The 27,827-nt window shown below is 46.3% G+C and overlaps 1 protein-coding gene across 2 annotated transcripts in view; it reads left to right on the top strand.

The window, feature by feature from the left end:
- The window catches only part of PPP2R2C (protein phosphatase 2 regulatory subunit Bgamma), a 322,790-nt gene that overhangs the window by 87,819 nt on the left and 207,144 nt on the right, over nucleotides 1–27,827 (top strand). Inside the window, exon 2 of one of the 2 annotated variants that reach the window (XM_029064200.2) lies at nucleotides 13,044–13,200. The exons of the other annotated variant lie outside the window; for it this stretch is intronic. Coding sequence (XP_028920033.1) covers nucleotides 13,152–13,200 — 49 coding nt within the window. The 5' untranslated portion in view covers nucleotides 13,044–13,151. The remainder of the gene's footprint in view (nucleotides 1–13,043; nucleotides 13,201–27,827) is intronic. 2 annotated transcript variants of the gene reach the window in all.

The following is a 27,827-nucleotide window of genomic DNA, read 5'->3' as shown; positions in this document are numbered from 1 at the left end:
TCTCCCGTGCCCCGACCCTAGGCTGTAAATGTGCCTGTTTCTTGTTGTACTGTCCTCTCCCAAGCACTTAGAATGGTGCTCTGCACACAGTAAGCTCTCAATAAATTGAATTGAATCAAGTTGACATGGACTCCAACGTGATTACTTTGTGTCACCTCAGTGCTTAGAACAGGGCCTGGCATATAGTAAGCGCTTAACAAATACTATTAAAAAAAAAAAAGGCGGCTTCTGTAGGCCATGAAGATGGGAGTGGGCACCAAGGTTAATATCCAGTCTAGCTGCCTATCAGTCTCTGGTGCTACAAAATGGTATCTCTTCCCCTCTAGACTGTAAGCCTGTAGTGGGCATGGAATGTGTCGGTTTATTCTTCTATTGTACTCTCCCAGATGCTTAGCTCAGTGCTCTAATAATAATAATGTTGGTATTTGTTAAGCGCTTACTATGTGCAGAGCACTGTTCTAAGCACTGGGGTAGACACGGGGGAATCAGGTTGTCCCACAGTCTTAATCCCCATTTTACAGATGAGGTAACTGAGGCACAGAGAAGTGAAGTGACTTGTCCCCAGTCACACAGCTGACAAGTGGCAGAGCCAGGAGTCGAACACATGACCTCTGACTCCGAAGCCCGGGCTCTTTCCACTGAGCCACGCTGCTTCTCCGTGGCTTCTTCTTCTGCTTCTTCTGCTCTACATGCAGTAAGCGCTCAATAAATGCAACTGAATGAATGAGTGAATGAATGACTGAAAAGGGAGCTGGGCTGCGGACACTTTGGCCATAAATGAATTTGGAAACTGAAAATGGTGGTTTGTGCTCTGTGGCATGGTGAGCCCTGTCGATCATTGAGAAGCAGTGCGGCTTAGTGGCTAGAACCTGGATCTGGGATTCAGAAGGACCTGGGTTCTAATCGTAACTCCACCACTTGTCTGCTGGATGACCTTGGGCAAATCACTTCCGTTCTCTGGCCCTCAGTTACCTCATCTGGAAATTGGGGATTAAAAATGTGAGCCCCATATGGGCCAGGGACCGTGTCTAAACTGATTAACTGTATCCACCCAAGTGCTTAGGATGGTGCTTGGCACCTAGTAAATGCGAAAGAGCCCAGGCTTGGGAGTCAGTGGATGTGGGTTCTAATCCAGGCACTACCGTTCGTTGTTGCGTGACCTTGGGAACGTCACTTAACTTCTCGGTGGCTCAGTTACTTCATCTTACTTCATCTGTAAAGTGGGGATTAGGACTGTAACTTCACGTGGGACAAACTGAATAGTTTTTATCTACCCCAGCGCTTAGAACAGTGCTTGGCATATAGTAAGTGCTTAACAAATACCAAAACTATTAAATACCATAATTACTAGTTAATATTATTCTCTAGGCCTCAGTTAGCTCATCTGTAAAATGGGGATTAAAATTGTGATCCCCACGTAGGACAGGGACTGTGTCAAACCTGATTAACTTGTATCTACACCCGTGCTTAAAACAGAGCTTGGCACATCATAAGTCCTTAACCAGTGCCGTAATTATTTATCAATGAGTGGTATCTATTGAGCGCTTACTGCCTTCCCATTTGCTCTAGGTACACATTTCCCCCTGGGAAAAGTTGACCAGTGTTTACGAGAGAGTGCAAGTGACACTGCAAGAAGGACCTGATTTTACTTCTAGTGGTTTGTGCCGTGGTCTGTCGGAGGTCGAAAGATGTGATCATGTCATGACACTTTGCTAGGGACAGTTCAGTCGTTTTGAGTAAGATTCCCTTAAGTCCCTGAACTCAAAATTGTGAATTGGTAGAATTCCTGTAGACTGTGAACTCATCCTCTAGAAAGGTCATTATGGGCAGGGAACATATCTGCTAATTCTCTTGTATCGTATTCTCCCAAGTGCTTAGAACAGTTTTCTGCAAAATAGTGAGCACCCAAACAATATATTGATTGGTTGATCGATTGAATTGTGACCCACACATCCCTGCCATTTCTTTTAATATAATAACAATAATTGTTTGCTATTATTATTAATGATATTAGCATAGATCAAGTATTACCATGTGTGGAGCACTGTAATAAGTATGAGTGAAAATTCAAGATAATTGGGTCATATACAGCTTCTGCCCCACATGGACAGTGTGGAGGGAGAAGAAGTACTCAATCCCCATTTTTCAGATTAGGAGACTGATCCAGAGACGTTAAGTCGCTCGTCCAAGGTCACACAGCCAGCAAGTGCCAGAGCCAGGATTAGGATCCAGGTCTTCTGAATATTCTCTTCCAATGCTCTGACTCCAAGCTTGCTGTGGGCGGGGAATACGCCTACAAACTCTCTTCCATCGTTACATTGTACTCTCCCAAATGTTTAGGACAGGGCTCTACAATATCGTGGCTCAGTGGAAAGAGCATGGGCTTTGGAGTCAGGGCTCATGAGTTCGAATCCCAGCTCTGCCACTTGTCGGCTGTGTGACTGTGGGCAAGTCACTTAACTTCTCTGTGCCTCAGTTCCCTCATCTGTAAAATGGGGATTAAGACTGTGAGCCCCATGTGGGACAACCTGATTCCCCTATGTCTACCCCAGCGCTTAGAACAGTGCTCGGCACATAGTAAGCGCTTAACAAATACCAACATTATTATTATTATTAGCTCTCAATAAATACAACCGATTGACTGATTGTTCATTTACTTCTGGGCCTGTGCTCTTTCCCCAGGTCCTTTGTGGCTCCAAGAGCCTGTGTGATAGCAAGGGGAGAATCCCTTCACTCTTATTTTTTTATTAATGGTATTTGTTGGGCACTTACTATGTGCCAGGCGCTGTACAGAGCACTAGAGTAGATACAAGCGAATCACGTTGGACACAGTCCTTGTCCTGGATCACAGTATTAACCCCCATTTTGCAGATGAGGGAACTGAGGTCCAGAGAAGTGAAACGACTAGCCCAAGGTCACACGGCAGACAAGTGGCGGAGCTGGAAATAGAATCGAGGTCCTTCTGACTCCCAGGCCCGGAATCTATCCATTAGACCACACTTCTCTCAGGACCCTCTCGTCTACCTTTAAACTGGATGAACCGGGGGAATAGCAGGAAAGGGAAGGTGAATGTGAACAGATTTGCTAGGCTGGAACATCCTTGAAGGTGGGAACTTCTACTTTCTAATTCTCCCAAGGACAGTGCTCTGCCCACAGTGTGGGTTCCGCAAATACTATCGACTGCTTGCGAGAGTGTATTTTTATCCCAATAAGTGGAAGAATTTCAAAAGTTGGTGCCTATCTTGTGAAAGCAAGTCACCGTCAACTCGGGCAGTGGATTAGAAATCAATCGATCAATCCATCGTATTTATTGAGCCGTTACTTACCCTTACAGTGCACTGTACCAAGCACTGGGGAGAGTACAGTGTAATAGAGTTGGTAGACGGGTTTCCTGCCTACAGTAGCTAACATTCTAGAAGGGGAGACAGACATTAACTCTAAATAAATAAATTATAGATATGAAAGTAAGTTCTGTGGGGGGTGAGGGAGGGGTGAATAAAATGTTTAGACTGTGAGCCCGTCGTTGGGCAGGGATTGTCTCTATCTGTTGCCAAATTGTACATTCCAAGTGTTTAGTACAGTGCTCTGCACATGGTAAGCGCTCAGTAAATATGATTGAATGAAATTGTGCAAACTGGTACAAAATGGTGGGAGAAGAGGAATTAATAATAATAATGATGACATTTGTTAAGTGCATACTATGTGCAAAGCACTGTATTAGAGAAGCAGCGTGGCTCACTGGAGAATTGAGGTTTTGGTCAGGGAAGCCTTCACTAAATAAGAGCTCAGTGTATAGGATTCTCAAAAAAGCACTGGAAAAAGGAGCAAAGAAAGTAACTTTTTAATAATAATAATAATAATAATGTGGTGTTTGTTAAGTGCTTACAATGTGTCAAGCACTGTTCTAAAGTGCTGGAGTAGATACAAGGTAATCAGGTTGGACCCAGTCCCTGTCCTACATGGGACTCACAGTCTCAATCCCCTTTTTCCAGTTGAGGGGACTGAGGCATCGAGAAGTAAAACGACTTGCCCAAGGTCACTCACACAGCAGACAAGCGGCTGGTCCGGGATTAGAACCCACAACATCTGACTTCCAGACCCGGGCTCTTTTTGCAGGCCTGAGTAGAATGAAGGGAGCCGTTTGGTGATCAGGAGGAAACGAGAAAGTGTCTCAAAGTGTGGAAAGGGGAGAAGACTGGATTTTGACTGTGGCATCCATCACGCTGCTTACCTCACCCTCTGATGTGAGAAACACAGAGCAGTAAAACCACGGATTGCAAGATGGGTCTTAAAAGGTCTCTCAGGCTCCCAGACCTGGGTTCTAATCACGTGACCGCCATTTCTCTGCTGCGTGACCTTGAGCAACTCGCTTCACTTCCTCTGGGCTTCAGTGACCTAATCTGTAAAATGGGGATTAAGACTGTGAGCCCCATGTGGGAGAGGCACTGTGTCCAATCCCATTTACTTATTCACACCTTGGCGCTTAGTACAGTGCCTGGCACAGAGTAAGAGCTTAGAAACGCCACAACTATTATTGTTATTCCTCAGTTTCCTGAACGTAGTCGCTCTCTGTGCTATCACGACTGGAATGAGCCTCCGAATAAGCTCAACCCTACTTAAACCTCACCTCCTCCAAGAGGCCTTTCCAGACTGAGCTCCCCTTCTCCCTCTACTCCCTCTACCACCCCCCCTTCACCTCTCCGCAGCTTAACCCTCTTTTCCCCCCATTTCCCTCTGCTCCTCCCCCTCTCCCTTCCCATCCCCTCAGCACTGTACTCGTCTGCTCGACTGTATATATTTTCACTACCCTATTTATTTTGTTAATTTTGTTAATGAAATGTACATCGCCTCGATTCTATTCAGTCGCCATCGGTTTTTACGAGATGTTCTTCCCCTCGACTCTATTTATTGCCATTGTTCTCGTCTGTCCGTCTCCCCCGATTAGGCCGTGAGCCCGTCAAATGGCAGGGACCGTCTCTATCTGTTGGCAACTTATTCATTCCAAGCGCTTAGTACAGTGCTCTGCACATAGTAAGCGCTCAATAAATACTATTGAATGAATGAACTGTTGATGAGAAGCAGCATGGCTTAGTAGATAGAGTCCAGGCCTCGGCATCAGAGGGACCTGAGTTCTAATACTGATTCAGCCACTTGTCTGCTGTGTGACCTTGGGCAAGTCACTCCACTTCTCTAGGCCTCAGTTACCTCATCTGGAGAATGGAGATTGAGATTGTGAGCTCCATGTGGGACAGGGACTTTATCTAACCCGATTAATAATGTTGGTATTTGTTAAGCACTTACTATGTGCAGAGCACTGCTCTAAGCACTGGGGGAGATACAGGGTCATCAGGTTGTCCCACGTGAGGCTCACAGTCTTAGTCCCCATTTTACAGATGAGGTAACTGAGGCCCAGAGAAGTGAAGTGACTTGCCCCCAGTCACCCAGCTGACAACTGGCAGAGCCGGGATTCGAACCCATGACCTCTGACTCCCAAGCCCGGGCTGTTTCCACTCAGCCACACTGCTTAGTTTGTATCCACCCCAGTGCTCACTACATAGCCTGGCACGTAGTCATCGCTTAACAGATGCCTATTAAAAAAAAAATACTGTCAGTTGAGAAATGCTGTAATTCAGCATAGTTTGAGGAATTTTTTAATTTCTGAGTTCTGTAGCTCTGAGAAAACAGAAATTTTATTCACTGCCATGGAAGCTTTGATGTAAGTGGCACTAGAAACAGCACGGCCTAACGGATAGAGCCCGGGCCTTGGAGTCAGAAGGATCTGGGTTATACTTACCTTCTCCACTTACCTTCTCCACTTTTCAGTTCCCTCAACTGTAAAATGGGGATAACTCTCCTCCCTTTGAGAAGCAGCATGGTGTAGTGGATAGAACATGGGTCTGTAAGTCAGAAGGTCATGGGTTCTAATTCCGGCTCTGTCACATGTCTACTGAGAACGTCTATTGAGAAGCAGCGTGGCTCAGTGGAAAGAGCCTGGGCTTGGGAGTCAGAGGTCATGAGTTTGAATTCTGGCTCTGCCACGTGTCAGCTGTGTGACTGTGGGCAAGTCACTTCACTTCTCTGTGCCTCAGTTACCTCATCTGTAAAATGGGGATTGATTAACTGTGAGCCTCTCGTGGGACAACCTGATTACCCTGTATCTACCCCAGCGCTTAGAACAGTGCTCGGCACATAGTAGGTGCTTAACAAATACCAACATTATTATTATTATTATTATTACCATGTGACCTCGGCCAAATCATTTCATTTCTCTGGGCCTCAGTTACCTCATCTATAAAATAGGGATTGAGACCGTGAGCCCCGTGTGGGACAGGGACCGTGTCCAACCTGATTTGCTTGTATCCACCACAGCGCTTAGAACAGTGCTTGGCTTATAGTAAGAACTTAACAAATATCATCCTTATTATTGTTCTTATTATTACTTAGACTGTGCTAAGTAATGGGGACAGAGACTGTGTCCAACCTAATTGCATCGTACCTACCCTGGTGCTTAGAACTGTGTTTGACGCCTAATAAGGGCTTAACAAATACCGTTTAAAAAAAGTGGCTCGAAACCTCTCAAGTGTGGTGTCTTGAGAAGCAGCATGGCTCAGTGGAAAGAGCCCAGGCTTGGGAGTCAGAGGTCATGGGTTCTAATCCCGACTCCACCACTTGTCAGCTGTGTGATTTTGGGCAAGTCATTTAACTTCTCTGTGCCTCAGTTACCTCATCTGGAAAATGGAGATTAAGTCTGGGAGCCCCACCTGGGACAAGCTGATCACCTTCTATCCCCCCCAGTGCTTAGAACAGTGCTTGGCACATAGTAAGCACTTAAGAAATGCCATCATCATTATTATTATCAAAACAGTAGAGGCTGTTGTTAAGAACAAATATTGACTAGTACAGCGTTTTACTCCACGACAGTCTCGGGAAAATTTCCTGCTGCGGAGAGACAAGATTCTATGGGCAAAATCATTTTCAGTGACTGAGTGGAGAAAAGTAATTGGGCTCCTCATGGCCATAAAGAGAGTTCACGATCTTTTCCAAGTGGTCAGAGCACAGGTCTGGGAGTCAGAGGACTTAGGTTCTAATCCTGGCACTGCCTGCTGTGTGACCCTGGACAAGTCACTTTAATTCTCCGGGCCTCAGTGACCTCATCCGTAAAGTAGGGCTTCCCGCCACTTGTCCTTCCCGCCACTTGTCTGCTGTGTGACCCTGGGCAAGTCACCTCATTTCTCTGGGCCTCGGTTACCTCACCTGTCAAATGGGGATTGAAACTGTGAGCCCCATGTGGAACAGGGACCGTGTCCAATCTGATTTGCTTGATATCCACCCCAGCGTTTAGTACAGTGTCTGGCACATAGTAAGAGCCACACAAATAGCTCTGCCACGTGTCAGCTGTGTGACTGTGGGCAAGTCACTTCACTTCTCTGTGCCTCAGTTCCCTCATCTGTAAAATGGGGATTAACTGTGAGCCTCACGTGGGACAATCTGATTACCCTGTATCTCCCCCAGTGCTTAGAACAGTGCTCTGCACATAGTAAGTGCTTAACAAATACCAACATTATTATTGTGTCTTTTATTATGTTAAACATAATAAATGTTTATTTATTAATATTATTATTATTAATAAATACCACAGTTGCTCTCATTATTATTGCCTTTTCTCCCTCTCACTTAGACCGTGAGCCCCACACGGGATGGGTGCTAGGTCCGACCCGATTATCTTGTATCCACCCCAGCGCTTAGAACAGTGCTCGCCACAGAGTAAGCACTTAGCGAATGCCACGATTATCGTTATTATCATTACGTGGGGCTGTGTGTGACCATCTTATAATCCTCTCTTTCTTACAAGCAGTTTTCTGTTTTGGGAAGTAAGAACCCTAGCTATACTGGAGCAAGATATTGTTATATAGTCTTCTGACCTCCACTTAACCTTTTGTTAAGTTTCCCTCTCCCTCTACCCACACCCTCTCACCCCAGCCGCCATTTTAAACCATTGGAACTCATTTTCCAGCATATCCGTGCCAAAGGGTGGTTAGGCCCACACCTTAAAGTCAGGGAGAATTTACACAGTGTGGAGACACTGTGGAGACAACGTGGAGACGGAGGAATAGTGTGGTTCGGCGGACAGAGCCCCGGGGCCTGGGAGTCGGAAGACCATGGCTTCTAATCCCGGCTCCTCCACCTGTCCGCTGTGTGACCTTGGACAAGTCACTTCGCATCACTGGGCCTCAGTGACCTCATCTGTAAAACGGGGATGGAGACTGTGAGCCCCATGCGGGACAGGGACTACGTCCAGTTCGATCTGTTGTATCTATCCCGGCGTTTAGTACGGTGCCCGGCACATAGTAAGCGCTTAACAGATACCGCAGTTATTATTACTGTGACGTCGAGACGTTCGAACGCGAACATCCAGGTGCCGCACTCACTCTCTGGCTCATTTAAACGAGGTTCCCGCGCCAGCGTGGCACAGAAACCAGATTCCGGCTCTCGCACCACGGCAGGCCAGCTCGGTGTTTACCGGCCCCGTCGGCTATTTAATAACAAAGTCCGCCCACGTTGAAAGAGCCGGATCTACCGGAGGAAAGCGGACACAATCGCCTTGGCGCTGGAGGGGGAGCTCGAAGCCGTCGAAGATAGAAAGATCGTCCGATGGGAAACGTTTAGGTATGCCCTTTTTCTTACCGAAGGAATGGCCGAGAATCGAAACGGTGAACCGTTGTGCATCTGTCATGCTTTGTTCTCCACAACGACACGAAGAGAAAGACATGGCGGGGGTTGGTCGGGGGCGGGAGGAGGGATGGCGAACGCTTCGGATTTTATCAGATCGGACCGGTTCCGTTCCTCCGCCGTTAATGAGGCTACGTTCGACTCCTGTGAAGGAGTGGCCCGAAGACAAGATTTTCTCCCTAGAGCTCGGTCCACTGCTCTGCACCCGGTAAGTGCGTCCTCAGTAAAATATCATTGATTAAATCGATTCGGCCCATAGGAAAGGTGAAACGGGCCTGCTAGGAATTGGATTGCGATTGTCTAAGGCCTGAGGTTTCTAGTACAAAGCTCAAGAATCCACTCAAGGTCATCAGACTACGGGCTGGACGTCCTTGATCAAGCCACTGCACCCATTTACGAGTCTAGATTTTGGCACAGTGTCTTGCCTTGTATTTTATTCATCCTTTGAGTGGCCTTTTTCTGTTGTTAGATCTCCTCCTTGGCCTCGAGTTCGGTGTCAGTTTCTCATCCTCCGTTTTTATTACGGGCTGGACTAAGTGCTGGGGTTTGCTAATCAGCTTGCAGGCCAATCAGCAGCATGGCCTAGGGGCAAGAGCACAGGCTTGGGAGTCAGAGGTCATGGGTTCTAATCCTGGTTCCACCACATATCAGCTGGGTGACATTTGGACACGACAATTAACTTCTCTGTGCCTCAGCTACCTCATCTGTAAAATGGGGATTAAGTCTGTGAGCCCCACGTGGGACAACCTTAGTACCTTGTAACCACCCCAGTGCTTAGAACAGTGTTTGGCACATAGAGAAGCAGTGTGGCTTAATGGAAAAAGCAGGGGCCCAGGAGTCAGAGGCCTTGGATTCTAATCCTGGCTCCACCACTTATCAGCTGTGTGACTTTGGGCAAGTGACTTCACTTCTCTGGGACTCAGTTACCTCATCTGTAAAATGGGGATTAAAATTGTGAGCCCCATTTGGAACAACCTGATTAGCTTGCATCCACCCCTGTGCTTAGAACAGTGCATGGCACATAGTAAGCGCTTAACAAATGCCATCATTATTACATAGTAAGAGCTTAACAAATACCATTATTATTAGTATTATCATACAAAGTCCCTGTCCCATGTGGGGCTCACAGTCTTCTTCCCCATTTCCTCATCTGTAAGATGAGAGAACTGAGGCACAGCGATGTTGAGTGACTTGTCCAAGGTCACCCTACAGACAGGTGGCTGAGCCAGGATTGGAACCTGGGTCTTTCTGACTCCAAGGCCCGAGTTCTGTCTACTAGGCCACTCTGCTTATTTCCTTTCTTCTCGTTAAATTCCCATGCCGGGGTGTTAGAGGGAGAGAGAGATACTCATACTCTATCTACCCCAGTGATTAATCCAAAGCTTGGCCCAGAATAAGGGTTTAACAAATATGACAGTTATTCCTAACTGCCTGAGAGTCAGAAGGTCATGGGTTCTAATCCCCACACCGCCACTTGTCGGCTGAGTGACCTTGAGCAAGTCGCTTCACTTCTCTGTGCCTCAGTTACCTCATCTGCAAAATGGGGATTGAGACTGTGAGTCTCGTGTGGAACAGGAACAGTGTCCAGCCTGATTTACTTGTCTCCATCCCAGCATTTAGTACAGTGCCTGGCACATAGTAAGTGCTTAACAAATACCATCATTATTATCAATAAAAACCATAAATATTCCCCCACAAAATCTGAGAATGTAGACTGTTGTGTAAGGATAGGTGATAGATGGATTTTTTTTTTTGAGAGGTTAACTTTTGCCCTAAACAGATTAGGGGAGAAATCTGTTTTAGGGCTCCCTAGCAGCTTATGGAAAGAAGCATAAGAACAGATCAATCGGTCAATCGGGGGTATTTATTGAGTGCTTACTATGTTCCTGGCACTAAGTGCTTGGGAGAGTACAGAACAACTGATTTGATTAACCCATTCCCTTCACACGAGGAGTAGTGTGGTCCAGTGGAAAGATCACAGGCCTGGGAGTCAGTGAACCTGGGTAATTATTATTATAATCATTAGTAATAATCATATTTATTGAGTGCGTACTGTATGCAAAACACTATATTAAGCCCTTGGGAGAGTACAGTATAATATCAAACACATTCCCTGCCCACATTGAGCTCACAGTCTGGAGAGGGAGAGAGACATTAATATAAGTCAATAGATAAATAAATTTCAGATATGTACATATGTGCCGTGGGGAAGGAAGAGAGGATGAATGAAAGAGCAAGTCTGAGCAGCTCAGAAGGGAGTGGGAGAAGAGGAGAGGAGGGTTTAGTCAGGGAAGCCTTCCTGGAGGAGATGTGACTTCAATAAGGCTTTGAAGTGGGGGAGAGCGATTTTCTGTCTGATGTGAGAAGGTAGGGCGTTCCACACCAGAGGTAGGATGTGTACGAAAGGTCGGCGGTGAGGCAGACGAGATGGCGGGACAGTGAGAAGGTTGGAATTAGCGGAGCGAATTTAAGTGCTTTAAAACCAAAGGTGAGGAGTTTTTGCTTGATTCGGAGGTGGATGGACAACCACTGGAGTTTCTTGAGGTGTGGGGAAACATGGTCTGAACGGCTCCGCCACTTGCCTGCTCTGTGACCTTGGGCACGTCAATTCACTCCTCCGTGACTCAGTTTCCTCATCTGTAAAGTACGAATTAAGGCTGTGAGCCCCATGTGGGACAGGGACTGTGTCCAACACAGTTATCTTGCATCTACCCCCCAGCACTTAGGACAGTACCTGGCACATAGTTAATGCTTAACAAATACCATTAAAAATATGAATAACTGAATTTACAAATATAGACTGCTCGAATAGGGTGGTCCATGTGTTATAAGGTAAGCAGAGTCTAGGACTCCAAGGGAAAATATGGGTGTCAATATGACTTTACCTGTTTCTGCTGATGCTACAGGCATTGTACTCCGTTATATTGTAGTGTCCCAGGCGCTCAGTACGGTGCTCTGCGTACACTAAGCTCTCAATAAATTCCACCGATTCACTGATCGGTTGGATAGTCGTTTTTCCAGATTTTTCCAGATTTTCCCTCTGGGAATCCATGCAAATGGAAACAGTATCTCCATTTTTCAATGGGGAGGGGAGGTACTTTTTTAATCTTCTGCACTCTGATTACTTCATGCTGATTAGAAGCAGCATTGCTCAGTAGAAAAAGCCTGGGCTTGGGAGTCAGAGTTCATGGGTTCGAATCTTGGCTCTGCCACTTGTCAGCCGTGTGACTGTGGGCAGGTCACTTCACTTCTCTGTGCCTCAGTTCTCTCATCTGTAAAATGGGGATTAACTGTGAGCCTCACGTGGGACAACCTGATTACCTTGTATCTCCCCCTGCGCTTAGAACAGTGGTCCGCACGTAGTAAGAGCTTAACAAATACCAACGTTACTATTATTATTATTAGTTGGAGGAAATCTCAGCCAATCGGAAACTACGCTGAGGATGGGGTGGTCCTAAGGGACCGACCTGGAGTGCTAAGATTGGTGAAGGGCTCAGTGTTGTAGTAATTCTCTTGGACGTTGTGGGTGGAGAAGGTGTCTGTTATCTGTTATATTGTACTCTCCCAAGCGCTTAGTACAGTGCTCTGCACACAGTAGGTGCTCAATAAATATGGCTGATTTTTTTTTTTTAATATTTGTTAAGCGCTTTCTATGTACCAGGCACTGTTCTAAGCTCTGGGGTAGTTACGAGATAATCAGATTGGACACGGTCCATGATCCACATGGGGCTCACATTCTCAATCCCCATTGCACAGATGAGGTAACTGAGGACCAGAGAAGTCAAGTGATTTGCCCAAGGTCACACAACGGACAAGTGGCGGAGCCGGGATTAGAAGCCAGGTCTTTCTGACTCCCAGGCCCGGGCTCTAGCCACTAGGCCACACTGCTTCTGGTAGAGTGATTGAAGAGGATTGAGCAGGCTGCCGTATCCAGAGAGGGCAGGAGAAATCTGGAGAGGAAATCACAGGAACTGGCTCTCGAAACCCCCCGGGTTTTGCCTCCCAGTTATCCATCTCTGTGTTTTCTGCAGACACTGTGATGATCTTTGGTGGTCTCATACAATGAACTCCACTCCACACGAATTAGCGATCAACCCCGGTGAGATTCTTTCCCCTTTGCCGCCGTTCAATCTTCCCAAAACGATCCCAGAACGCTCGAGGCGTTCCCTGCCAAACAAACATGGAATGAGTTCATGCAGAATTGATCTTTTAATTTTTTTTTTTTTTCTGGGGCGGGGGAGAGAGGGAGAAGGATTTTATAAACGTGTAGCCGAAAGTACCCAATGGCTTTATTTTCACATTTTGTTTGAAAGATCCTACTCGCCAGATGCCGAGTGTGTGGATTCAACTTTCCACGGGAGCCTGAACAGGTGATCCGTCGCTGGGGAATTGCACACACTTAGCCGGCTCTTGTGGAGAACATGGAAGGGGAGAGCATCTATGAAGTGGACTCTGAAGATGGGGTCGGAGGTAAGGGTGCCTTGAGTCTCACTTGTCGTTGGCCAGCAGGCTGAGGGGTTGCAGGGACAATTGGCGGAGTCGGGACCCAAGACGAGGAATCGGAGACCCTGGAGTCCAACATTTCATCCCTTTATTCGTTCTTCCCCCAACCCCCCAGCACTTATGTCCATATCTGTCATTTATTGATTTCTGCTCACGTCTGTCTCCCCCTCTAGACTGTAAGCTCGTTGTGGGCAGGGAACGTGTCGGTTTGTTGTTCCGTTGTACTCTCCCGAGCGCTCGGTACGGTGCCCTGCACACGGTAAGCGCTCAATAAATTCGATCGAAGGAATGAACGAATCCCTTGCAAAAGGTGGCATCGAATAAAGGCGTATTTGAAAACCAAACCTGCGTACCGACCACGCTGTGGTGGCCTGTGCCGTGCACTTTTTTTTTCTCTTTTCTCTGCCGTGACTGGGCTTTCGCCTTCGTGGTTCGTCGCGATGGGGTCGGCCCGAATGGGTTCAAAGATGGAGTCCAATAACGCTTCCTTCTCCCCGTAATCGTCACTTCCTCTCAGATGGGGAGGGCTCTTCTCGCTTGGTCTTCGATATCCTGGTTTCTTGTACCAACCCCAGTACTCACTCCAGTTGTTTTTATTTTTAAATGGTATTTGTTAAGTGCTTACTAGGTGCCAGACACTGTAAAGAATGCGGTCTAGATACAAGTGAATCCCATGTCCCACATGGGGCGCAGTCTTCACAGGCTACGCAGCGTGGCATAATGGAAAGAGCACGGGCCAGGGAGTCGGAGGACCTGGGTTCTATTCCCAACTCTGCCACTTGTCTGCTGTTTGTTCCTGGACAAGTCACTCGACTTCTCTGGGCCTCAGGCACTTCATCTGTAAAATGGAGATTCAATACCTCCCTTCTACTTAGACTGTGAGCCCTGTGTGGGACAGGGATTGTGTCTGACCTGATCTTCCTGTATCTTACCCAGCCCTTAGAACAGTGCTTGACACACAGTAAGCACTTAAGAAACACCACAGTTACTATTATTCATCCCCATTTTACAGCTGAGGTAACTGAGACACAGAGCGACCTTTCCAAGGTCACACAGAGGAAAAGTGGTAGAGCCGGGATAAGAACTCAGGTCCTTCTTGCTCTTAGGCCTGGTCTCTATAATAATGTTGGTATTTGTTAAGCGCTTACTATGTGCAGAGCACTGTTCTAAGCACTGGGGGTAGATACAGGGTAATCATGTTGTCCCACGTGAGGCTCACAGTTAATACCCATTTTCCAGATGAGGTAACTGAGGCACAGAGAAGTGAAGTGACTTGCCCAGAGTCACACAGCTGACAAGTGGCAGAGCCGGAATTCGAACCCGTGACCTCTGACTCCCAAGCCCATCCTCTTTTAAAGCCATAATATCTCTGTTGCAGATAGAGATGTTTGAGAATTTGGCTTCAAGCAGTTTCACACGTGTCTGGACTGGAATCTCTGGGTGTTTTCTTGAGGGATGGATTGAACATGATTGAACATTGAATCCGAACAAGCTTCATGGTGGAAGACAAATGTCCTGCCTATCCCGTCTGCACTGTTTTCTGAGACGATCTAAGTTAGTGGTTTAAAGAAGATGGAGGCACACGTTCTGCAGAAGTTTCCAAGATAGACCTCTCTGAAGGAGTGTCGGCTATTTTCTCTTTGGCATAGCGTTCTGGTTTATTGCTTCTGGCCGGGCCGTAGCGCGGGGATGGGATACGCGAGGGTCAGCCGCGTTAGCTTTTTGAAAAGTCTACTGGTTGGTGTGAGTCCCAGGAAAGAGTTTTATAGCACTAGGATGTTGTTCATAAGACGTATTGCTCTCTCAAGGACTTAGTACAATGTTCTGCACAAGGCGAGCGCTCAAGATGTACGGTTGATTGTTTGATTGCTTGATTCGGGTTACTATTTGGTAATTATGCACTGACTTTCTAAATGCGGGGACCTTAAACAAGTCGACAGGTGGTAGGAAAGTTCTTCTCTAGCAAAGAGGAGAGGTTTTCCTAGTGGGCAATGCGAAATTCTAAATGAAGGGAAGCAGCATGGCCTAATGGATAGAGTCCTGTTCTGGGAGTCAGAAGGACCTCGGTTCTATTCCCGGCTCCACCACTTACTGCTGGGTGATCTTGGGCAAGTCACTTAAGTTCTCGGTGCCTCTGTAAAATGGGGGGTAAGACAGTGAGCCCCATGAGAAGCAGCGTGTCTCAGTGGAAAGAGCCCGGGCTTGGGAGTCAGGGGTCATGGGTTCAAATCCCGGCTCCGCCATTTGTCAGCTGTGTGACTTTGGGCAAGTCACCTAACGTCTCTGTGCCTCAGTTACCTCATCTGTAAAATGGGGATTAAGACTGTGAGCCCCACGTGGTTCATCCTGATTCCCCTGTGTCTACCCCAGCGCTTAGAACAGTGCTCGGCACATAGTAAGCGCTTAACAAATACCAACATTATTATTATTATTATTCTCTGTGCCTCAGTTACCGCATCTGTAAAATGAAATTAAGACCGTGAACCCATCATTATACCATCGGTGTTATTATTTTGGAAGCAGCGTGGCTCAGTGGAAAAGAGCCTGGGCTTCGGAGTCAGAGGTCATGAGTTCGACTCCCGGCTCTGCCACTTGTCAGCTGTGTGACTGTGGGCAAGTCACTTAACTTCTCTGTGCCTCAGTTACCTCATCTGTCAAATGGGGATTAACTGTGAGCCTCCCGTGGGACAACCTGATTACCCTGTATCTACCCCAGCGCTTAGAACAGTGCTCTGCACATAGTAAGCGCTTAACAAATACCAACATTATTAACATTATTATGAGGGAAATGAAATGAGTCTGACCTGACTGATATCTACCTCTGCACTTAGTACAGTGCTTGGTATGTAGAAAAGTGCTTAATAAATATCATTTTTAAAAAATCAGAAGCTGCTTAAGAGCAGCTCAAATACAAGGGATTTCATTCTGTTTCCAGCAAATGACATCCTTTACATAGTAACAATAGTCTGTTGAAGTTATATCATGTCCCAGTTGAGAAGTAGCGTGGCTTATCGGAAAGAGCACGGGCTTGGGAGTCAGAGGTCATGGGTTCTAATTCCGGCTCTGCCACTTGCCAGCTGTGTGACTTTGGGCAAGTCACTTCACTTCTCTGGGCCCCATTTACCTCATCTGTAAAATAGGGATGAAGACTGTGAGCCTCACGTGGTTCAACCTGATTACCTTGTATCTACCCCAGTGCTTGGAACAGTGCTTGGTACATAGTAAGTGTTTAACAAATTCCATCATTATAATGACTCCTGGGCCTCAGTTACTTCATCTGTAAAATAGGGATTAAGACAGTGACCTCCATATGGGACAGGGACTGTGTCCAACCTGATTCACTTGTATCTACCCCAGCTCTTAGAATATGTTTGGCAAACAGTACAGTGCTTTGCACATCATAAGCACTTAACAAATACCATCATTAAACACTGAACAAGACCATAATTTGGGGGTTATTTATTAAGCAAGGTCCCTGGCCAATCGAACTGGGAGGCAGACGCTTAAATGAATTACAGGTCGGAGAAAGTAATTAAGTATAAAGAGAGATGCCTAAGTCAACTGGGGGGGTTGGGGGAAGGGGAGAGAGGGGCAGGGTGTGAAGACCCAAGTACTTACGTGGCTCAGAGCACTGAAATAATAATAACGGTGGTACTCGTTAAGCGCTTACTATGTGCCAAGCACTATTGTAAGCATTGGGATGGATACAATTCAATCAGGTTGCACACAGTCCCCTTCCCACATGGGGCTCAGACTCTTAAAATCCCCATTTTACAGATGAGGATAATAATAATAATAATGATAATGGTATTTCTTAAGCGCTTACTATGTGCCAAGCACTATTCTAAGTGCTGGGGGATATACAAGGTCATCGGGTTGTCCCATGAGGGACTCACAGTCTTAATCCCCATTTTACAGATGAGATAACTGAGGGCCATAGAAGTGAAGTGACTTGCCCAGGATCACACAGCAGACAAGTGGCAGAACCGGGATTAGAAACCTTGACCTTCTGACTCTGAGGCCTGGACTCTATAATAATAATAATAATAATGACAATTATGGCTTCTGTTAAGCGTTTACTGTACTAAGCACTGGGATAGATACAAGCAAATCGGGTTGGACACAGTCCTTGTCCCACAAGGGGCTCACAGTCTCAATCCCCATTTTACAGATGAGGGAGCTGAGACTTGGTGAAAATCAAGAAGTCAAGGAAGATTTGGAAGCCTCTACAGAGGCCATCGTGGCCAACCCATCAACATAAAATAAAATGGATTTGGCATCCGTCTTTTCAGCCGGCTTCACGCATCCAGAAGGGATCTCGCTGGCAACAGCTGTCTTCAAATACAAATGACTGAAACTAGACACACACACACACGGACACACACCAACACACATATGCATAGGAAGCAGCACGGCACAGTGGCTAGAGCCCGGGCCTGGGAGTCAGAAGATCATGGGTTCTAATCCCAACTCTGCTTCTTGTATTCTGTGACCTTGGGCAAATCACTTTACTTCCCTGAGCCTCAGTTATCTGATTTGTAAAAATTGGGATTGAGACAGCGAGCTCCCCGTGGGACAGGGACTGTGTCCAACTTGATTTGCTCGTATCCACCCCAGGGCGTGGATACAAGCACACAGTAGCACACCGTAAGCACTTAATGAATACCACAGTTATGATCATTCAGGAAGTCTGTGCCTCATGATATCCCATGGGTTTTTCTGCCCTTGCTGCTTTCTGACACTGTGCTCCTCTTAGACCAAGAGCCTCACTCTGTCTCATCTTGTCAACCTCTTGCTCACACCCTCCCCCCTGTCTGGAACCCCCTCTCTTTGTATATCTGACAGACCACCACTCTCACTAAAATCCCATCTCCTCCAGGAAGCCTTCCCCTTCTCATTCCCCTACCCCACAACCCCACGATTTTCCCTCCAATTTACGGCACCCATTCACATGACTCCATATCCCTATAACCTGAGAAGCAGGGTGTCCTAGAGAGAGAGCATGGGGCTGGGAGACAGAGGATCTGCATTCTAATCCCAGCCCCGCCACATGTCTGCTGTGTGACATTGGGCAAGTCACTTTATTTCTCCATGTCTCAGTTACCTCATTTGTAAAATTGGGATTAAGAGTGCGAGCCCCATGTGGGACAGGGATTGTGTCCAACCTGATTAACCTGTACCTATCCCAGTGCTTAGAACAGTGCTTGGCACATAGTAAGTGCTCAACAAGTACTATTATTACCATTATTATTATTATGGGAATATCAGTGTACTCTGTTGCTTCCTCTAATGTCTGTGTGTCCCAAGAGATTGGGTGCTTCTTGAACACAGGAGTCATTCAGGGTTAATTCGTTCATTCAACCATATTCATTGAGCACTTACTGTGTGCAGAGCACTGTACTAAGTGGTTGGAAAGTACAACTCAGCGATAGAGACAATCCCTGCCCACAGTGGGCTTAGAGTCTAGAAGGGGAGAGATAGACATCAAAACAAGTGAATAGGCATCAATAGTATCAATATAAATAGAATTAGAGACATATACACATCAAAACAACTAAACAGGCATTAATATAAATAAATAGAATTATAGATATGTACATATATACAAAGGGCTGTGGGCTGTGGAGTGAGGGAGCAAAGGGAGCAAGTGGGGGCAATGGAGAGGGGAGAGGGAGCTGAGGAAAAGGAGGGTTTAGTCTGGGAAGGCCTCTTGGAGGAGGGGAAGAGAGTTAGTTTAGCAGATGTGAGGAGGGAGGGCATTCCAGGGCAGAGGTAGGACGTGGGCCAGGGGTCGACAGCGGGACAGGCAAGAACGAGGCTCACTGAAAAGGTTAGTGGCACCAGAGGAGCGGAGTGTGTGGGTTGGGCTACAGAAAGAGAGAAGGGAGGTGAGGGAGGAGGGGGCAAGGGGATAGAGAGCTGTGAAGCCAGTGCTCTGCACATAGTAAGCGCTTAACAAATACCAACATTATTATTATAGTGAGGAGTTTTTGTTTGATACAGAGGTTGATAGACAACCCCTGGAGATTTCTGAGGAGGGAGGTGACATGCCCAGAGTGTTTCTGCAGAAAGAAAATTCAGGCGGTGGAATGAAGTATGGACTAGAGTGGGGAAAAGCAAGCGGTTGGGTGGTCAGCAAGGAGGTTGGTGCAGTAATCCTGGCAGGAGAGGATGAGTAATTGCCCTAATGTGGAAGCAATTTAGATAGAGAGGAAAGGGCATATCTTGGCGGATCTTGGATCTTTTCCACATAACTCTATTGTACTTCCTCCAGTGCTGAGTACATCGATCTGTACATAGTGAGCCCTCAAAAAATGCTACCATATTGATTAATTGATTGTGACTGGCTCTTTTCAATTCACCATGTAGCAAGTGCTTGGGTATCTTGCCCTCATCTGTTCTCTTCGCGTGTATCCAGTGAGGCTTTTTTATGTGTTGCTTCGGTGCTGGCTAAATTTCTCCATTCTAGGACCTCATTACTGGTGATTCTATCTTGTCATTCAACGTTGAGGGGCATATACTATTACGATTCCTATAATACCATGACTTATTCTGTTCCCCTTCCTCGCTTCGATTCAGTCGCCGGGTACCCCGGTGAAAAACAGCAACAGTTTCATCTCTGAAAAGGCTAACGTATCAAAGCATTTTACAACGAAATATATTCTCCCCCACTTTACATTGACAACTTCCATTAATATTAATGGGAACGCTACATCTGGCTCTAAAGAATCACAGATCGCTCTGGAGAATGATAACATTTCAGCATAATACAGCAAAACTTAACTACCCAGCGCTTCGATTGAGATTCATTAGCAGAGTAAGTCAAAGTAAATAAATTATCGGTGTGATTGGAACAGTTCCTCTTGACGTAGCCCTGTTTATGATTCATTGACTCCAGGCGCAAGCGCTTTGTTCTAATGTGGAGTTTAAGCCTTCTGCCATATGCTTTCTTTCCAGCGTGTAAAAACGCTACCTTCAGATGAAGCTAGATTAAAGGTCTTATTGATTTAAAAGTAACGCCAACCTTTCAGAATCCAGGAATGTCATTCGGTAATGTCATCCCGCTTCCCTCGGTGCGTGCTTTGAACGCGAACGGTCTCGACGTGTTCTGGCGTGAGCCTGCAAACGTGATCCTCTGTGGACTCCTCGCTGCCGTCGGGGAGTGATGGGTTTTGAAGTGATGTTGTTTTGGGTTTCGATATTTCTGCTGAAAAGAAAAGGCCTGTGTAGTTGTGAAAGCACTAAATTCCCAGGAAGACATTGGGATTCATGGCTTGGCTTTGGGCGAAGCCGCCTGTTTTCTCTGCATTTGGCTTCCATATGCAGGGAGAGCCTATAGGTAGGCTGATGATAATGAACGCGTCAGTGTTCCAGCAGTAGACCGGTGTGTGTTTGTGTCTCTGGGTGTGTGTATGTTTTGTGGTCAGTTGTCTGGGTCTTCCATTCTTCTCTGCAATCTTAGGGGTTTTTTTTCCCAGATTTCGGCAACTGCCTCACTTCAGGAGAGGGATTTTGATTTTCACCCATGATCTCAAGAGTTTGCGAATCATCCCTCTATATAAACAGAAGAAGACACATTATCAGTTGCAGTGCAGCTCTGTGATGGTTGGGTCCTGTCTTAACGTTTCACTGCTATATGTTCACATACATGTATATATATATTCCTATATATGTATCTGCTCAGTAACACTTATGACTGTCCATTTGTTACCCTGTAAATTCCCTGTGGGTAGGAGAGAAGCAGCGTGGCTCAGGGGAAAGAGCCCGGGCTTGGGAATCAGAGATCGTGGGTTCGAATCCTGGCTCTGCCACTTGGCAGCTGTGTGACTGTGGGCAATCACTTCACTTCTCTGTGTCTCAGTTACCTCATCTGTAAAATGGGGATTAACTGTGAGCTTCACATGGGACAACATGATTACCCTGTATCTACCCGCAGCGCTTTGAACAGTGCTCTGCACGTAATAAGTGCTTAACAAATACCAACATTATTATTGTGTCTTTTATTATGTTAAACAGAACAAAAAGGAGGTGGATAAATTTCCTCATTTTCAAAGGTTGCACAGATCACTAAAATGATTTGAATGAACATAACCCTGACAAGATTCTCCATGGATTACAGGTTAACAAGTCTCTTCCCTGACATCTTGTGCTTTCTCACCACAGAGATGCAGCATGGCATAGTGGCTAGAGCATAGGCCTGGGAGTCAGAAGGGCATGGGTTTTAATCCCTGCTCTGCAACTCGTCTCCTGTGTGACCTTGGGCAAGTCACTTCACTTCCCTGGGCCTCAGTTACCTCATCTGCAAAATGAGGATTGAGACTGTGAGCCCCATGTGGGACCGGGACTATGTCCAATGCGATTTGCTTGTATCTACCCCAGCGCTTAGTAGAATGCCTGGCACATAGTAAGTGCTTAACAAATACCACAATTATTATTATTATTATTATTACCCCAGGCCTCAATCGGCACTTTGCAAGTAGTGGTGTATTAGTGGATGCCCCTCAGAAGCAACCATTTCCTTGATGTAATTTCCCCAAGTACATTCATGTAATTAATAATAATAGTAATAACAACGGTAATAATGGATTAGGTGTTTCTCAAATGACTACAGAACTGTAAAGTGTGGCAATCACCTATGTATTCGTAATGAAAATATCTGGGAAATTGTTACAGAGGTCTGAATTTTAACAAGCAAATCCTTAAAGACATTGGAAAAAGTGGGAACTTCAGAGCAGAAACAGTAAGGAATATGGATTTAGAATCCTTGCAGAAAAACAGAAAAAGATTCAATCAAAAGTCAGTGTTCACTATCAGCCGTAGCACAGCGCAGGCAGTTTGGTTACTTTGGGCTGTATCATCCAAGGAAGAAAGTCGATTGGCTCGACACAGCGAGTTCCATAGCAACTGATTTGTGACCTATCTTCTGTGCAGTTGGTATTTTAACGTCCGAATCAAAACCCCAAGGGAAGGAGGATAACTATCTTTTAGAGATGGTTGTATTTGTAGCTCATCGATCTTGATGATGTGCAGGGAAAATCTCCCGGCTACTGTTTCTGCAGTCAGTCTCAGGATTTTTCACCCCCACAAAAAGATATGTATTCTGCCCTTTTACTTTTCACAAATACTGTACCGTCTACTCAAGGAAAAGAAATGGATCACTGCTTAAAGAAGGTGACCCAAAAGGTGAGTGAACCAAAAATATTTATTTTTCCCTGAATTGGGCTATATGAATAGTAACTTCATGAGACAGGTAGCCCAGGCTGAAAGTACTAAAGGAAACACTGAAGACAAAACAGAAATTTCCTGAAAGAACACTTGGAATGTAAATGCGGTCGCTGAAAATTCATGCCGAAAACATGCATGTTATCAGAGTGTCTGTTTAAATTCTGGCACGAATTTGCTTGCTTTTAGTTAATCAATTGATCCTATTTATTTATTTGATTTTATTTTCAGTGGTATTTGTGAAGCTCTTACTATGTGCCAGGCACTGTACTAAGCACTGGGATAGATACAATCTGATCAGGTTGGACACAGTCCCTGTCCTAAAGGAGCTCACAGTCTTCATCCCCATTTTATAAAGGAGGCAACTGAGGCACTGAGCAGTCAAGTGACTAACCTAGAGAAGCAGCATAGCTCAGTGGAAAGAGCACGAGCTTGGGAGTCAGAGGTCAGGGGTTCGAATTCCGACTCTGCCACTTGTCAGCTGTGTGACTGTGGGCAAGTCACTTAACTTCTCTGTGTCTCAGTTACCTCGTCTGTAAAATGGAGATTAAGACTGTGAGCCTCATGTGGGACAATCTGATTACCCTGTATCTACCCCAGCGCTTAGAACAGTGCCCTGCACATAGTAAGTGCTTAACAAATACCAACATTATTATTATTAGAGAAGCGGTGTGGCTCAGTGGAAAGAGCGCGGGCTTGGGAGTCAGAGGTCATGGGTTCTAATCCAGGCTCTGCCTCTGGTCAGCTGTGTGACCTTGGGCAAGTCACTTAACTTCTCTGTACCTCAGTTACCTCGTCTGTCAAATGGGGATGAAAACTGTGAGCCCCACGTGGGACAACCTGATCACCTTGTATCCCCCAGCGCTTAGAACAGTGCTTTGCACATAGTAAGTGCTTAACAAATACCACATTTATTTTTTTTTTATTAACCTAAGATCACATAGCAGACAAGTGGCAGAGCCATCATTAGAACCCAGGTCCTTCACTTAATCCCCTAGCCACCTCCTACCTCACCTCGTTACTCTCCTATTACAACCCAGCCCGTGCATTCACTCCTCTAATGACAACCTTCTCACTGTCCCTTCATAATAATAATAATAATGTTGGTATTTGTTAAGCGCTTACTATGTGCCGAGCACTGTTCTAAGCGCTGGGGTAGACACAGGGGAATCAGGTTGTCCCACGTGGGGCTCACAGTCTTAATCCCCATTTTACAGATGAGGTAACTGAGGCACCGAGAAGTTAAGTGACTTGCCCACAGTCACACAGCTGACGAGTGGCCGAGCCGGGACTCGAACCCATGAACTCTGACTCCAAAGCCCGTGCTCTTTCCACTGAGCCACGCTCCTTCATCTCGTCTGTCTTGCAACCGACCTCTCACCTGCATCCAACCTCTGGCCTGACATGTCCTCCCTCCTCATATGAGACAGATAATCGCTCTCCCCTACTTGAAAGCCTTATCGAAGGCCCATCTCCTCCAAGAAGCCTTCCCTGACTAAACCCTCCTCTCCTCCTCTCCCACTCCCTTCTGTGCCGCTCAGACTTGCTCCTTCATTCATCCTCCCTCCCAGCCCCACAACACATATGAATATATCTGTATATCCCGTCAAAGGGCAGGGACTGTCTCTATCTGTTACCCATTTGTACATTCCAAGCTCTTAGTACAGTGCTCTGCACATAGTAAGCGCTCATTAAATACTATTGAATGAATGAATGAATCTGTCATTTATTTATCTATTTCATTATTTATCTATATTAACGTCTGTCTCTCCCTCTAGACTGTGAGCTCACTGTGGGCAGGGAATGTGTTTGATGTTATACTGTACTCTCCCAAGCGCTTAGTACAGAGTTTTGCACACAGTAAGCGCTCAATAAATACGATTGAATGAATGAATGAATGAAGGAAAGATCCCCTGACTCCCTTATTGAGCGCTTACTATGTGCAGCACACTATAATTAGCGCTTGGGAGAGTTTGATATGATAGGGTTGGTAGACATCTTTCCTGCCAACAGTCTAGAGGGGGAGACATGCGTTGTTTTCTACAGAGCCCACTCAAGGTTAGCAATTCTCCCCCCAGATTATTCCATCGAAGGAAAAGAGCAGGGCGTCCGCATGTTCAACTAATTCTCATCTGGATCTTGTTTCCTGGAATGTCCGTCCATGTCCTTTGACGTCGCTAAATCCTCTGTACCCGTGGCCAACCGCTTCTAAGGGAATGACTGACGTTAGATCCTTGTCCTGTCTTATGCCGTCGAGTCGTTTCCGACCCGTAGCGACACCACGGGCACATCTCTCCCACAACACCCCACTCTCCATCTGCAATCGTTCTGGTAGTGGATCCATAGAGTTTTTTTCATAAAAAAATCTGGCAGTGGTTTACCGTAGCCTCCTTCCACATAGTAAACCTGCGTCTCTGCCCTCGACTCTCTCCCGTACCTCTGCTGCCCAGCAAGGGTGAGTTTGGACTTGTAGCCGATGGCCTGCCGCTCGCGAGCCACTGGCCGAGCTCGGAATGGAACGGACAGGCCTCTGCTTCACTCTCCCTCCCGTAGCGGAGACCGGTAGAGGACTGGAAACTCTCCAGGTGCAACCCTGAGAGGCGTTAGATCCTAACAGACAATAAAAGACAGTCGTTTCCTAGGGAACGAAAACTCAACATTTTAAAACCTTTCTTCTGGGATTCCACTTATTCAGCTTTCTACAGGCCAGAGGACCCACACACTTCCTTTCTACACCCTGGTGGTTATGTCTTGGACAAGGCTAAGACACCAACCGTTGATCATATTACATGGAGCGCTTACTGTGTGCAGAACGCTGGAACTAAACGCTTGGGGGAGAATAATATAGCCGAGTTGGTAGAGGTGTTTCCGGCCCACAAGGAGCTTACGGACTAAAGAGTATTTACAGAGTGTTTACTCTATGCAGAACACTATTCTAAGCACTTGGTAACGTACAATGTAATAGAGTTGGAAAGCCCGTTCCCCGCCCACAAGGGGTTTGCAGTCTAGAGGGGGAAGACAGATGTTAAGATAAATTCCGGATACGTCTGCAAGTCCTGAGGGGCTGAGGGAGGAGCAAATGAGTCATGAGCCGAAAGGAGGTTTTTCCCGTTTCCAACGGCAAAAACCAGGCCGAATTGGCCAAGCCGATCAAAGGGTGGAACCTGAAGCAATTTCAGGTGGACCCCAGAATATTCTGGAAATGCTCCTTGTACTTGAGAAGCAGTGTGGCTTAGTGGAAAGAGCCCAGGCTTGGGAGTCAGTGGTCATGGGTTTGAATCCAGGCTTTGCCACTTATCAGCTGTGTGACTGAGGGCAAGTCACTTCACTTCTCTGGGCCTCAGTTCCCTCATCTGTAAAATGGGGATTAAGACTGAGCCTCATGTGGGACAACCTGATTACCCTGTATCTTCCCCAGTGCATAGAACAGTGCTCTGCACATAGTAAGCGTTTAACAAATACCGACATTACAATTATTAGTGGATAGAACACGGGTTTGGAAGTCAGAAGGAGCTAGGGTCTAATCCTGGCTCTGCCATGTGCCTGCTGTGTGACCTTGGGCAAGTCACTTCATTTCTCTGGGCCCAATCTGAAAATAGGGATTAAAATTGTGGGCCCATGTGGGACAGGGACTGTGTCCAAACTGGTTTACTTGTATCCACTTAGAACAGTGCCCGGTACATAGTAAGTGCTTGACAAATACAACAATTATCATTATTAATTATTATTATTGAAAGAACAATTCCTCCAAGAGGCCTTCCCAGATTAAACCCACTTTTCCTCATCTCCCACTGAAGCAGCATGGCTCATTGGCAAGAGCCCGGGCTGGGGAGACAGAGGCCGTGGGTTCGAATCCCAGCTCCAACACGTGTCTGATGTGTGACACTGGGCAAGTCACTTCACTTCTCTGGGCCTCAGTTACCTCATCTGTAAAAATAGGGATTAAAAAATGTGAGCCCCACGTGGGACAATCTGATTACCCTGTATCTACCCCAGCGCTTAGAACAGTGCTGTGCACATAGTAAGCACTTAACAAATACCATAATTATTATTATTATTCTACGCCGCCTTGACTTGCTCCCTTTGCTCTTCCCCTCTCTCCCAGCCCCACAGCACTAATGTATAGATCTGTATTTTTATTTATTTGTGTTGATGTCTGTCTCCCCTCCTCTAGACTGTGATCTCATTGTGGGCAGGGAATGCCACTGTTTATCGTTGTATTATACTTTCCCAAACACTTCATACAGCGCTCTGCACACAGTAATCGCTTCATAAATACAATTGAATGAGTTGAATAAATAATTGCGTTGGAGGGGGAACTGTTGTTAACGTCAGTTGGGTGTCTCCTGGAGGCCTGAGAACGTCCTCAGAATCCTGGCAGCTCACAACCATTATCCCAAGAGGTGTCGTTTCCAAGTTTGTCTTTCCAGTTGTGTTGGCCAGGGAATGAGTCATGGATGATGCCTTCTCAACGTGAGTTTGCAGGCCATGGATTGCATTTCTTCCTTCATGCTGCAAAATCTCTGTGGTCATTAGCCCTGTGAAGGTGGGGGATATGGGCTGTTCACCTGCCCGAGGGGTGTGGGGACAAGAGGGGCATAGCCTTTTTAGCAGCACCGCATTCTGCGTACAAGCTAAGACCACATGGACTTGGGACATAGGGCCAAGATGGGTGTGGAGTCTCCTTAGGATAGATGATATTTCTCTCAACTTCCTACTAGACTACTTTTTGCTCAGTGCCCCCCCTAGCACTCGTGTCCATATCTGTAATTTAGTTACGTATATTAAAATCGATCTCCTCCTCTAGACTGTAACCTTCTTGTGGGCAGGGAATTGTCCTAGCATAATAATAATATTAATAATTCTGGTATTTGTTGAGTGCCGACTATGTGCTAAGCAGTCTTCTAGGCTCTGGGGTAGATACAAGTTAATCAGGTTGTCCCCACATAGCGCTCACAGTCTTCATCCCCATTTTACAGGTGAGGCGATAGGCACAGAGAAGTAAAGTGGCTTGCCCAAGGTCACCCAGCAGACAAGTGGCAGAGCTGGGATTAGAGCCCATCACCTCTGACTCCCAAATCTGTGCTCTTTCCACTAAGCCACGTGGCTTCTCTACTCTCCCAAGTGCTTAGAACGGTGCTCTGCATACAGTTAACGCTCAGTAAATCCAATTGAATGAATAAATAAAAGAATCATATCATATACGCCAAGCCCTGTACTAAACCCTGCGGTAGATACAAGATGGGAAGCAGCGTAGCTCAGTGGAAAGAGCCTGGGCTTCGGAGTCAGAGGTCATGGGTTCGACTCCCGGCTCTGCCACTAGTCAGCTGTGTGACTGTGGGCAAGTCACTTCACTTCTCTATGCCTCAGTT

The sequence above is a fragment of the Ornithorhynchus anatinus genome, chromosome 4 (genome assembly GCF_004115215.2).
Source record: "Ornithorhynchus anatinus isolate Pmale09 chromosome 4, mOrnAna1.pri.v4, whole genome shotgun sequence".
Lineage (NCBI taxonomy): Eukaryota > Metazoa > Chordata > Mammalia > Monotremata > Ornithorhynchidae > Ornithorhynchus > Ornithorhynchus anatinus.
The sequence above is the reverse complement of the archived record's forward strand: the minus strand, read 5'-3'. Positions and strand labels throughout refer to the sequence as shown.